Source organism: Aedes aegypti, chromosome 3 (assembly GCF_002204515.2).
Source record: "Aedes aegypti strain LVP_AGWG chromosome 3, AaegL5.0 Primary Assembly, whole genome shotgun sequence".
Classification (NCBI taxonomy): Eukaryota; Metazoa; Arthropoda; class Insecta; order Diptera; family Culicidae; genus Aedes; species Aedes aegypti.
In genome coordinates, this window is record NC_035109.1 from 156,786,078 (window position 1) to 156,800,444 (window position 14,367).

General features: G+C 36.7%; 1 protein-coding gene across 1 annotated transcript in view; it reads right to left on the reverse strand.

The window, feature by feature from the left end:
* The window catches only part of LOC5573883 (trafficking protein particle complex subunit 10), a 34,015-nt gene extending 20,224 nt beyond the window's left edge, over window positions 1–13,791 (reverse strand). The window contains 6 exon segments of the mRNA XM_001654863.2: window positions 11,757–12,581; window positions 12,583–12,703; window positions 12,705–13,156; window positions 13,158–13,184; window positions 13,186–13,523; window positions 13,586–13,791. Coding sequence (XP_001654913.2) covers window positions 11,757–12,581; window positions 12,583–12,703; window positions 12,705–13,156; window positions 13,158–13,184; window positions 13,186–13,523; window positions 13,586–13,613 — 1,791 coding nt within the window. The 5' untranslated portion in view covers window positions 13,614–13,791.
* Window positions 13,792–14,367: the final 576 nt, after the last annotated feature.

Genomic DNA, 14,367 nt, shown 5'->3' on the forward strand with positions numbered 1-14,367 from the left:
TAGAAGCAACAATCATTACACCCTAACATTCCTTCCTCACCCCAACTGACTGTAAGGACTTGGCCGGCGCCGTTATTGATCAATAATATTAGATCTGCTAAAATTGCACTTCGAGAGTAAGCGGAAACTCCCATCTCTTATTCATTTGGATCGTAGTGTAATTCTTACCAGTTCCGATCAATCACGGAGTAGCAACCATTGACATGTACATTCAGTCTATGCTATGCTATGCTATGCACCAAATCGAAGCAGCCTCTAGCCCAGGCTCTTTGATTTACACTCCCGTGCATAAGTTTGGGTTCACCCCCTAAAAAACATGCAAAAGTGTTCTGTCCATATATCTGTAATTACAAGTCCAATTGAAACTCTCTAAGTCGCATTCGAAAGGCAAAGAGTTATTATTACTTCGTATATATTTTTCCAAAAACATTCTTTGAACTTTGTATACTAAATTTTTACTTAAAGTTGTGACATTTTTCAAAAAACACATTGAAAAATCATATTTAATTTCCTCAGGATTGGGTCGACCAAAATTTTAAATCAAAGTGTCATTAGAATCGTAAACTTATATTCTTTGAAGAGACGCCACGAAATTTTGGTGGAAAAATCTGAAAAGTATTCAAAATCAATGAAACAGTCAGTCAAGTCATCGTGCAAAAGTTTGGGTTCACCCCTCAGTATGGTGTATCGTGCAAAAGTTTGGGTTCACTTGAACTGACTTAAATCTGTGAAATCTCAAACGAATCATGTACACGTCATTATTTGCGCTCAAAAAAGCTTTAAACTATTAAAATCGGTTGAAAAATGGCAGAGATATTAACAAACATGATGTGCGTGTGGCTAAGGTGAACCCAAACTTTTGCACGATTTGCATCATACTGAGGGGTGAACCCAAACTTTTGCACGATGACTTGACTGACTGTTTCATTGATTTTGAATACTTTCCAGATTTTTCCGCCAAAATTTCGTGGGGTCTCTTCAAAGAATATAAGATTACGATTCTAATGACACTTTGATTTAAAATTTTGGTTGACCCAATGCTGAGGAAGTTAAATATGATTTTTCAGTGTGTTTTTTTTGAAAAATGTCACAACTTTAAGTAAAAAATTAGTTTACAAAATTCAAAAAATGTTTTTGGAAAAATACATACGAAGTAAGAATAACTCTTTGCCTTTCGAATGCGGCTTAAAGAGTTTCAATTGGACGTGTATTCACAGAGATATGGACAGAACACTTTTGTATGTTTTTGAGGGGGTGAACCCAAACTTTTGCACGGGAGTGTAAGTGAGGAAGCAAAGAGTGCCGCCTATCGTGGTCAGTTGTTCCGAATTTGGAGGATTTAGGCAGAAGATCTTGAACTCCATTAGGGGAATCAAGGTCTCCTTCCAAATCGCAAAGAAAGGAAACTGTCGCGTTTTGCCGGAAACTCTTAAAGATCGCGAACTTCTTCTCAAACATCTTGAAGAGAAGAAGCACATTTTTTTACTTATGACGACAAAACTGAACGTTTGTTCAAAGTCGTCTTGAAAGGTCTCTCAAGTGACTATAAGTCACCTGAAGAGATCAAAAATGGAATAAATGATTTACTTGGATTTTCCCCAGTCCAAGTAATCATTATGAAAAAGAGAACCCAATCTGGAATTGTTCGGAAAGGGCTTTCTCAAGAATATTATTTAGTTCACTTTAACAAAAAAGAACTAAATAATATTAAAGCTTTAGAAAAAGCAAAACTTATGTTCGATGTCCGTGTGACATGGGAACATTTCCAGAAACCTGGAGGAAATTACAAGAACCCCACTCAGTGCCAAAAGTGGGGTCATAAAACAAAACATTGCCGCATGGATGCTAAATGCATGATTTGCGGAGGTTCTTCTCACGCCAAGGACATCTGTCTAGTGAAGGAAGATACCACCAAGTTTATATGCTCTAATTGCGGGGCCAATCATAAGTCAAATTTTTGGGATTACCCTTCACGCAAGAGAGTCATTGAGGCTCGTGCCAGGTACTTAAAGATGATATCCGTTACAATAACGGTCATTTCCGGAATTTCCCTGGTAGAGTATCGAACAATACTCATTTTTCAGTTAACGATCGCTTGATCGCGAATCATACCCATCAGGAAGATCATAATCATGCTCATTCACAAGCTAATTTTAATCCGTCGGGTAGCCGTTCGAATCTTTCAATTTCGAATGTATCTACCCACGGAAAATCCTTGGTCGATATCGTAGCAGGTAATTTGAACTTCTCCCCTTTTCGTACTATGACTTGACTATTAATACAATAAAAGGACTTTATACATACAATCGCCTTCCACAAGGAGCTGCCTCTTCTGCAGCGATTTTCCAAAAAGTCATGGATCAGGTCCTGCATGACATAGAAGGAGTGTCATGCTACCTTGATGACTTATTGCTGGGAAAAATTTCGAAGAATGCAAAAATAAACTCCTTTTGGTTCTTGACTGCCTGGACAAAGCAAAAATTAAAGTTAAATGGAACAAATGCAAATTTTTCGTGAATGAGCTTCGGTTTCTGGGACATGTGATAACAGAAAACGAATTTTCGCCTTCCCCTGGCAAAATAGATACTATTGCTAATGCTAAGGCACCAAATAATCCAACCGAGTTAAAAGCTTTTCTTGGGTTGATCAACTTTTATGGAAAATTTGTACCAAACCTGTCATCCAAACTAAGCTGTTTTTATAATTTGCTTAAAAAGGATGCTAAATTTATTTGGGATTTAAAATGCAACGAAAATTTTGAGATATGTAACAAGTATTTATTGAAACCGAATGTTTTAGAGTTTTTCGATCCCAAAAAACTGCTCATAGTGGTCACAGATGTTTGTGGCTATGGCGTTTTAGCTTATGAGATCGACGGTCAAGAAAAACTCATATCGTTCACATCTTTTACTCTTGACGATGCACAACGCTAATATCCAATTTTACACTTCGAGGCGTTGGCGGTGGTTTCTTGCGTCAAGAAATTCCATCGGTATTTGTATGGCCAACATTTTGTGATCTACACCGATCACAAACCTCTTCTTGGAGTATTTGGAAAGGAAACTAAGGATGTTATTTCCGTTACACGTTTACAACGTTATATCATGGAACTATCCATTTATAGCTATGAAATTCGATACCGGCCATCCAAGAAAATGGAAAACGCAGATTTCTGCCCCCGATTTCCTCTAGCTAATACAGTACCTAGAAGTTTAGACCGAGAGTATGTAAACAGCCTAAATTTTACTAGTGATATACCAATTGATTTCAAGGATGTTGCCAAAGAAACGAAGAAAGATGTGTTTCTCACACAAATCATCAAATATCTTCAATGTGGCTGGCCGGAAAGAGTTGAACGAGAGTTGAAAGACGTCAAATCCCAAGATTATGACCTTGAATTAACCGAAGATTGTCTCCCATTTCGTAATCGAGTAGTTGTGCCGAAATCTCTCCAACAAAACATCATGAAGCTTTTACATGCTAATCATACGGGCATTGTAAAAATTAAGCAGCTTGCTCGTCGCACAGTATTTTGGTTTGGCATAAACGCAGACCTGAAAAAATACGTTCAGGACTGTGATGTTTGTAATCGTACTATTATTGTTCCTAAGACAAAATACGAGTCGTCGTGGTCGCCCACTACCAGACCTTTTAGTCGAATCCACGCTGATTTTTTTCATCTTGGGGGAAAAAGTATTTTTGTTAATCGTAGACTGTTACTCGAAAAAGGTGGAATTATATTACATGCGATATGGAGCAGATTGTAAAAAGGTCATAAAAAAGTTTGTAAATGTTTTTGCTCGATTCGGCCTCCCAGACGTTCTTGAAACCGATGGTGGGCCTCCTTTCAACGCTGACTACTTTACTGAATTTATGAAAAATCAAGGAATTTTAGTTCTTAAAAGTCCTCCATATCATCTAGCCAGTAACGGGCAGACTGAAAGAACTGTTTGAACGTTCAAGGAAGTATTGAAAAAGTTTCTTTTGGAATCACAAATCAAGACCCTTGACGTGGAGGAGTAGGTGAACTATTTTCTCTTGAACTACAGAAATAGCTGTCTGACAAAGAGTGGAACATTTCTCTCTGAGCATGCGTTTTCATATAAGCCGAAGATACTACTTGATCTTGTTCACCCAAAAAGTCATTATAAGCATAACTTAGCTCCCCTTCGTCAGGATTCCCCAATAAATGAGAATTCTAGATCGAATCGTGTTGACGAGCTAAAATATTTAAATTCGGGAGACGCATTATGGTATAAAAACTACCGTTTCAAACATGTCGAGCGATGGTTGGAGGCGACATTTGTTAAGAGAGTATCATTGAATATTTTCCAAATTTCGGTGAATGGTCATGTGTTATCAGCACATCGAGATTAGATAAGATTATGGAATAATACAAAACCAACTGGGTTTACACAAATCAAAAATAATTTCAAAAGGTTTCGTGAAGACGACTCTGAAGACGAACCAGATTTCTTAGGATTTCCTGAAGAACCCTTTCCGAGTCAATCGTCTTCGAAAATAAGTAACAAAAATTCTAAACCTATCATTTCAGGAGTTCCCTTATCACAAAACACTTTAGACTGTACCTAAGAGCACACTTCAACCTTCGAGCTGACAAATAAATTGTGTAGAACTATAAACGCGTTGAATTCCCGAAGACATTTTGATCTGAATACGAGCAACCGCTAATGCAACATAGACGGCGACATATGGCGAATCGATCTATGGCGCTGATCAAGAAGGAGTTTATGGAACTGACCTATGATCTCGCTAATATGCTTCATACGCTGTACATCATGCAAAGATTGAACCCACAAGGCATGTGCTGACATACGAAGCACCCCTTGGCCTTTCTGTGGGTTTGGTGTAAACTCTGATGGTGAAAATCATAGTGTCCGAGCATAGAGGACACATTCCCGTGCACACCATTTTTGGTACATAATGTACTGCCCATACTCGCATAACAGTCCCATTTGATTTTTTACCACTTTTCAGTTAGCTCCATAAATAGTATTCATTTTTAGTGTACTTTCTGAAATAAAACTCCAAATTGTGTCTTTGTATGGACAAAATGTGAAAAAAATACCAAACCATGTGCGTCTCATATTGAAAGTACCCGCAAAACAGTCCCATTCGAAGATTATGAAGAAATTCAACTAAACCTATTCCTGTGATCATTTCTGAAAGCTTGCATTGCGATTCTCATTTCCTTATAAAAACAATCAAACAAATCAGGAAAGTACAAATCAACTATTATCAAGAAAAACTCTTATTTTTGTTTAAAAAATGTTTTACCATAACGACTTCTTCTGTTCTTCGATTTATACTAACACCACATCAGGCTAGTTACCTGTAAATAGTTTTCCTGAGAATATTCTACTGCTCCATTCATTCTACTGCTTCCTGCGGCCAATCATTATCAGAATCTCTGGCAGGCTGAAGTCCAACAACAAGAAGTGAAATGCTTCTTTGGCCGCCGCAAGATTACGCACATCGTCGCCAGTATCTACATGGTCAAACTAAGTGTTTGCAGCACCAAATGCCGTGAAACAGATAAGTTCCTGACTCTCATCAGGATTATCTATATCATGGGAACCGCCATTTGCCTTCATCAAGTGGACCAAAACATGTTCTATTTACCTTTCTTTGATAGTTTTCAAATCCTTCACCCGTCACGTGCTGCGATTTCAGCAAGCCTTCCATATGGCCGATCGCAACGGTTAATTTGAATTCAGGAAATCTTCACCATTTTCTCATTTACTATCACCACTGTACAGCTTAAGAACTTCAAGGGACATTATAACTATTGAAAGATAGTTGATGACTGAAAGCTACAAAAAGAAAAATGCATTGCAATCGATCGAAACTTGAACAACAATGTGTCAAGGTGCACGATATCAAAGTAAGCGAATCCTCAGTAATGGGACTGGTATGCGGGTATTCAAGCGTTTAGTGAGAGAAATACTCGGATAACGAGTCCCATCTGCAATAACCCTAATTTGGATAGAAAAAACAACCAGTTTTACTAAATTTAAATTATTTACGGTTTTTGCACATTGCAATGATATTATATTGAGCAATGCCACCGGCATTTATTACTTACAGCAGCGGAAAAACGAAAATGGAGGGTTTTATGTTTAGAAGCGTTTTTCTCGACATCATGATTTTCCTAATGGGACTGTATTGCGAGTATGGGCAGTGTAAGGCTGATACAAATATTAAATTTCTTTTATGTCCGAGACCACTTGGAAGGTACGAGGGGGGGGGGAACAAAAAAAATAAAAATGAAAAAAAAGTTATTTTTTCGAAATTATTATTTTTAATGATAGTTGTTAAAGTTTTTCAAACGTCCTCTGGATCATTATTTTACTTGTTTTTTACTTTTAAAATTGGAAAAAACCTAAATGATGGGCATTTTTTTTAATTATCGGACAGGTTTGGGCCGAAGGTTCTCCGATTTGTATGAAATTTTCACCAGAGGTAGAGCTCGTGGATACATGACCAAAAGTGAAATTCAAAAAAAAAAATATAGTGGCCTATTTTCCCGGAAAACTCTAGATGAATTTTCACGATTTCCCTATATACCTCCAACTTTAAAAAATCATATCTCCTGAACTATGCATCGTAGAACAAAAGTCTTTTAGTAAAATCGAAAGGAAATTTCCTCAGCAATCTATTAAAAATATAAAAAGAAAAACATTTCCCAGAAAATTTTTCACCGTGGAGAAAATTGTCGGAAAAATAGCGGAAAAACTATCGTCTGTATCATGAAAAAATTTTGAAAAAATATTTTTTGTTTCATCAATCCATACTCTAACTTTCGTCCATAGACGAATATAGAATATATTTGCATGTACAGTCGAATTTCGTTCGTTGCACCACGTTTAATTACACTTCGTTTTAATTGGGCTCCCGTTAAGTGGGCTATAGCCCACCTAAAACGAAGGCAAGCGTCATTTTCTGACATAAACCGCAATTTGTCAATGTTGGTAGCCCTGAATTTCTATTGTAATCAGTGTTTTGACAGCTCAAATCTCAGCCCGATTAGTGAAAGTCTTTCACTAATCGGGCCACGGGTTTAGTGCAACGAACGAAAGTTGACTGTATATAATATCAATCAACCGTATAACATTCAGGGACGCCATCTATTGTTCCATTGATGGCTGCTGTGGAATATTCCACTGCCAGTCAGCGTGCAGCCTCTACAGTTGGCGCCAACCCAACAGTGCGCCTAACTTTATTGAGAAGCGAACGCGCGTAATGAATAATTATTGTATGTTTTGTCAGTCCACATTGTGCGCCAATTAACTTGTAAGAATGTAGTTTCTCTCGTTTTTCCACCGAGTAGGCATGCTGCCTCTCAGTGGCAATAAATCTATTAAAGTGAAAGTCGTTCGTTGTATCGTAAAAGACACAATGTAGGAAAGACGTCCTGGCCGAAACAATATATTTACAATGTATTATACAATATACAACATATTGATAAGTTTTCAAAGAGTGTAGATCTTGAGATTTGATCCTTCAAACATTAGCATAACGATTGATTGTAACAAGAACTTCCCGTGCGGCTCCCATAGAGGCTGTAAGCTTTAATACTAAATAACGTTGCTGATGAAGGGCACACAAAACACCAACAGACCAATGGAGAGTGCTCCTATTGACGAAAAGCTTCTTCTGACTGGAAAGAGAAGGGTGGTTTACTGCGTTACACTTACAATGCGTGTAAATTACTGCCGCCGTTAGCGCACGGTTATGAGGCCCACAATAGAACACATTTTCCTATGGAAAGCGTGCGGGTGGTCATTAGTTTTTCAGTTCTGTTGCCTAAACGGTAAAAGATACCACTTTGGCGTCTATGGACGAAAGTTAGAGTATGGATCGATGAAACAAAAAATATTTTTTCGAAATTTTTTCATGATACAGACGATAGTTTTTCCGCTATTTTTCCGACAATTTTCTCCATGGTGAAAATTTTTCTGGGAAATGGTTTTCTTTTTATATTTTTAATAGATTGCTGAGGAAATTTCCTTTCGATTTCACTAAAAGACTTTTGTTCTACGATGCATAGTTCAGGAGATATGAATTTTTAAAGTTAGAGGTATATAGGGAAATCGTGAAAATTCATCTAGAGTTTTCCGGGAAAATAGGCCACTATAATTTTTTTGAATTTCACTTTTGGTCATGTATCCACGAACTCCACGAAAATTTCATCCAAATCGGAGAACCTCCGGCCCAAATCGTCCGATAATAAAAAAAACCCCTGATGTCAAAAAATGATGAATTTTTTTTTCTCCCCTTCAAAATTTTCGGATTTTCGAAGGGGGGGGGGGGGGTGACATAAAAGAAAATTAATATTTGTATCAGCCTATCCACCATAAAAATTAAGGTACAGTGGGGGAAGTGTAGCAGTGGGGTAAGTGGATCATTTGTCAATATAAAGCATAAATACTTGAATATGTTGAATGTTTTCGCACCATTGCTTCGTTTCAGGTTATATTCTTACGCCCACACTGAAACTATTGCAAAACTGGTACTACACGTACACTAACACAAGCAAACTTGTTAGCTGCAAAAAGTAATTAATTTGAAAATTGTTTTCCATCAATCAAAAATTCATTGTATCTCTGTCTAAAATCGAATTCTATTATTTTTTTCGACACATGGTGAGCATTTCAGTTCTAATTGAATGAATCACAATGAAAAATATGTCATTTTTATAAATAAATACAAATATATTGGACATGGTACACTTACCCCTACTTTTTAATGGGGTGGGGTAAGTGGATCAAGAATAATTATCATTTATTGGCAGACTGCTTACGAGAACTTTAATAAGCTATAATATCCGCAAATTTTTTATCCTTTGTTTTGTTCTATTCCCAGCTTGAATTTGTCAAATTGGCCATAGAAAATTTGAATTAATCCACCTAAAAGTTTTTTTTTAACCTTTCTTGTACAGGTCGGACTCGATTATCCGGAGACTCGATTATCCGGGGACTCGATTATCCGGGATTCGATTATCCGGAATTTGTTTTTTGATGTTCTTGTTTTTCAATTTTTATGCATAAATCTGAGTTAATTTGGTCTATCAATATACAATATGAATGGTTTTGCAGTTTTAAACGTGTTTAAGAAAAGGGGGGTTTGAAAAAGTGTTTTTTGTGTATGCTGGTCAAATTTTTTTTTCTAGTAGAGACCCCTACTGTTCCTAGAAATAATTTCTGGCTACGCCACCGCATCATGTAAATAAAACAACAACAAAAAAAAGATAATATTTAAGCTCTTTTGTCGAAGATTTCAATTTTTTTCTTAGTGATTCGATTATCCGGAGGATTTGATTAACCGAAGTGAAAAAAAAAATCGATACTCCGGATAATCGAGGCCGACCTGTATAAAAAAATATTAAAAGAATAATAATTTCAAAATTCACACGAAACTTTTCGTGGTTTATCTAAGCTGAGTTGTAAAAGAGCAAAATATACTTATTTTCCAATCGAAAGCATGGTATCGTACCTTATTTGACCATATAAATTGTTTCTAGACAGATGATACACATATATTCATAAACAAAATAGAAGGATTTCAGTTTGTTATTCAAACTAACTAATTTTTTTAAACCATGAGTGTTTTTCTAAAATATCTTTAAGAATAATCCTACAATACTTCTGTATAACTTATGCGTATAAAAGGAAGAATTTTCTCCAAATTTTTCTAGTTACAATGTTTTTTTTTGTTCAAATTAGTATGAAGTAATATATACATACTTTTTATAATATTTTGATTTAATAAAAATACTTTTTAATTTTAAAGTATCAAAATGTAACATAAGTAGCACTTATAACAAGAGCGAGGTTAATATCATTCTTCGCAACTTTCTTTATTAGTATCATTCCAAACATTACATTCATTTCTTATATCTAGGTGTTCTGTGTTATTTGACAACACTATCATCCTAATTTGGTAAAACAAATTTAAGATTTTATTAACATTTTGTTAACGACATATTACATTTCATTTGCCCGTAGCAGTTCAGTTTTTACAGGTGAGTTGATTTCACCTGCTTATAAGAGAAAAAAAAACGTTTTTAATATACTTAACCTAACTTAACCTAAACATATAACGCATTAATCGTGGCAATAGAAGATTGTAACGATTTTTGCCTGAAATTATTAATGATTGTATTTGACATTTGTTCCAATGTTTCAACATTGGATATTCTATGTAACTCATTGGTACTATACCAGGGAGGAAGCCTCAGAATCATTTTCAAAATTTTATTTTGAATTCTCTGCAGAGCTTTCTTCCTGGTATTACAACAGCTTAGTCCATATTGGTACAGCATACAACATGGCTGGCCTGAAAATTTGTTTGAATATTTTTTTTTTTTTTTTTTTTTTTTTTTTTTTTTTTTTTTTTTTTTTTTTTTTTTTTTTTTTTTTTTTATTTCTTTATTAGTATCATTCCAAACATTACATTCATTATTTCTTATATCTAGGTGTTCTGTGTTATTAGACAACACTATCATCCTAATTTGGTAAAACAAATCTAAGATTTTATTAACATTTTGTTAACAACATATTACATTTCATTTGCCGTAGCAGTTCAGATTTTTTTACAGGTGAGTTGATTTCACCTGCTTATAAGAGAAAAAAAAAGTTTTTAATATACTTAACCTAACTTAACCTAAACATATAAACGCATTAATCGTGGCAATAGTAGATTGTAACGTTTTTTGCCTGAAATTATTGATTATTTTAATTTGACATTTGTTCCAATGTTTCAACATTGGATATTCCTATGTAACTTAATATCATTCTTATAATCATAATCACACTACAATTATTTCGAGAACAGATTTTTTTTTTAAAGGTGATCCACTTACCCCACCATGGGTGGGGCAAGTAGATCATTTGGCGCAAATTTTTAAGTCTCTCATACTCAATACATAACAATCAGAAAAATCGAAAATAAATGACGATTTGAAGTATAATAGTCCCTTATTTGTTATCCACAGAAAAAAGTTTGAGTTACATTATTCACGTTAGCTGTACATAATAATGAAGTTAACTTTTGATTTTTCTGTATCCACTTACCCCACGGTACCTTAATTGTAAAGGGTTATTTTTGTTCTCATAACAGTAAAACTAATGTAGATTTTGAAAAATTACCAAAAAACAAAAAGTGTCCGGGCATAGAGGACCTCCTCCTAAGCTGTTAAAATCAACTCACCCTTAAAAAATCTGAACTGCTGCGGCAAATGAAATGTAATAAGTTGTTATCAAAATGTTAGTAAAATCTTAAATTGGTTTTACCAAATTAGGATGATAATGTTGTCTAATAACACAGGACACCTAGATGTAAGAAATTAAATAAATGTAATGTTTGGAATGATACTAATAAAGAAAATTAAAAAAAATGCCATTCTATGATCTTGAAATAAGCATTTTCTTAATGTGTCCATTATACCCGAATCCCCCTATTTGCTGAGCGATGAGAGTTCTTCTTTTCTTTCACTCAGGTCTATACGGGTTAATCACTTTCGTAGACTTCGCTAAACGAACTCGGTTGGACCCTCGCAGAATATTCTGCCCAGTAAAACGCGTAAAACGAAAAAAAAACTTCTCTGGCTACTAGAAAACGAACCGTCTGGATTGCGCTTATAAGGTATTTATCCAGAGATTTCTATAGGAACTTATCGAAGAATGGCACATAAATGGAATCAAAATTTCGTGGCTGAATAAATTCCACCTTACCTTGAAATGGTCTTCCAATGTTGTCATGACGTTCAACGCATCGATGTCGACATTCCGCAAATCCTTCAGGTGTTTCAACGATTTCACAAACTCGTCAAAATAAAACGTGCGTACCATCATTTCCAAATCCAAACTGCACGAGATGGCACTGCACGTTTTGGTGTAATTTACGCAATCATCCATCTTTTTGTAGCAAGATGCTAGTTCCAGCAACGTTTGACTGGCCAAATGGTGCCAATTTTCGGTTTTCAGTTCACGAAGCAGATCTGTGAAGAACACCACCGCTTTCTGGGGTTCATTGAGCGAAATGTAAAAATTGCCCAAGTCCAGTCCCACTAGTCGGGCAGATCGTAATCGCGACACGTGCTTGTAGGTGCTGATTGCCAACTCACTTAGTTCTAGATACAACTTGGTGAAGGCTTGATTGGATCCCAGCGCTTCTTTCAGGCTGTCAGTCGCAGATTTTTTCGGTTTACGTGCTGGGGAATGTGTTTTCTTATCTTTTGGTTCTACTTCGAGCAAAACACCGGCACTTTCCGGGATGGTATCGCCCATTCCCGCGGATAGATGGACAACCGCATGAAGTTGTTCCGATGTTGGGTGAAAGCCTGGCAACAGACCACAATGCTTTCCAAGGCTATAGAGTTTATCCTTGGCAAGATTCCAGATCGGGGCCGAGTACTGAGAGCATTTGTGGATTTCTTTAGATTCTTGGACTTTGTCGCATAGGTTCAGTACTTCGAGGGCGCAAACAAATTCCCAGCATGCCAACGCACCTTCGGGAGTTTCAAGCTTCAAAGCTTCAATTTCTCGAAGGGTTGAAAAACAGGAACGGCAGAAGACGTTCGGCAATCTCCCATGGTTTTCCGTTGGCGTCCAACAATAAGCACTGTCGTTCGAAAAGATAACTTCTGAACTCCAACAGATTTACTGATTGGTCGATGATTTATTACGCGTTTCTTCCATTTTTATGGATTTAGGGAAATTCCATGGAAAGCGTACAGCGGTTGATCGAATATCTGGAGCCACTTTTGCTTCTCACCATAAACCGAATTCAGTATGAATTGAGAAAACAAAGCATCCAACTCGTCGTATTGTACCAGCGCTTCCGAATACTGACCCAACATTTCCAGTACGAATGCAAGCTCCTCTTGCAGTAGGAAATAGTCTACAAAGTTCCAATTCTCTTGGATCCTGTTTTCCCGATTCGAGCGAATCAGCTCTTCGTACTTCACGATATTCTTATTATAACCCGTCAACATCAGATGCCGAATCCGTTGGAGCAAGCATCGAAACGATTCCGTTGCTTTCATCTCGAACTTGGTCGGATTCAGCACCGAAAGGCAACGATCTCCATTTTTTGATGCAAAATCCAGTCGAATCTTATCCAGAACCGTCGTCCCTCGGGAGAATATTCTTCGATTTTTTTGATGTCCAAAGTTTCCACGAGCAAAATCATCCAGTCCGTGACGTTGTAGCTATTTAAAGTTTTCAGCCACTGGTCTATCTCTTCCTTGACCGAGGCCCGGTATGCTTCCACGTCGTTGCACTCCGTCACGTAGATATGCATCACCGGATGATCAACGATGCTCCAACTTCCGTCGCGGTACTTCTCCAGCAGGGCAGCATCGAACGGCTTGAAGCTGGCTTCGACGCGGACATTCTTCACCGGACGACCGTACGAGCGCTTCCATTCAGCGGTGTCCGACGGAAGCGCCGACTCAATGTGCGGTTCGAGCGTCCTGAACAACCGGACATCACCGGAATCTGTACAAGAAACAGGAACATAATCATATTTTACTTGCTCAGCAGTAGCGCGGATTACTTACAGGTCAGAATAGGCTTGCAGTGCACCATTTGTATCACAATGCCTCTCTACTATTTTGAGATACGTTCAGATCACGTAAATACTGCAAAACCACTGGTTTTTTCTTAAAATTTCGCTAAATTTGCTTAGTATAAAACTGTGAAAACTACGCGGAGGAAAGTTTTATTTTGAATTACGTTGACAAAAATTGACAGTCCGCGTCCGATTGATCTCACAACTACGTAAAACGAAAAACAGCTGATAGCATCCAGCCGACGCTTCATTCATAAAACATCTTTGTGTACAACCGATACCGTTATAATATTTTGACGGTGTTGGTTTGTTTGGGTTTTTCGGGGTGGGGAGGATCCAAAAATTACTTTACTTTTGTAAATCGAGAGAGGTCTGGAGCGATTTGCAATTATGGCAAAAAATCGTAGCTCCAATTTTAATTTATGTTTGGAAGCAACACAGGGGAATCTAAAATCATTTAATTTTGATTTAGAGAAAGCATACCATAAGTGCTGCTCATGGAGCTATGAAATTATTCGATTTCGGATTTCAACTCTTTTTATATTGTCGCGCTTATCTTAAATTATCGTCGAACTACGGTGGTAACGCGCAGCTTAAGATCGCGCAAGACTGCGGAATAATGAAACGTCATTTTCTGTTGTTGTTTTGCTTGTGATATTTTTTGTTTGGTTATTATTCGTCCACCCATATCAACATTCAAGTGGTATTTTAAGTTTGTTGTTCTCTGCTTTTAAATATTCATTATAAAATATAACTTTTTCCGGTTTTATC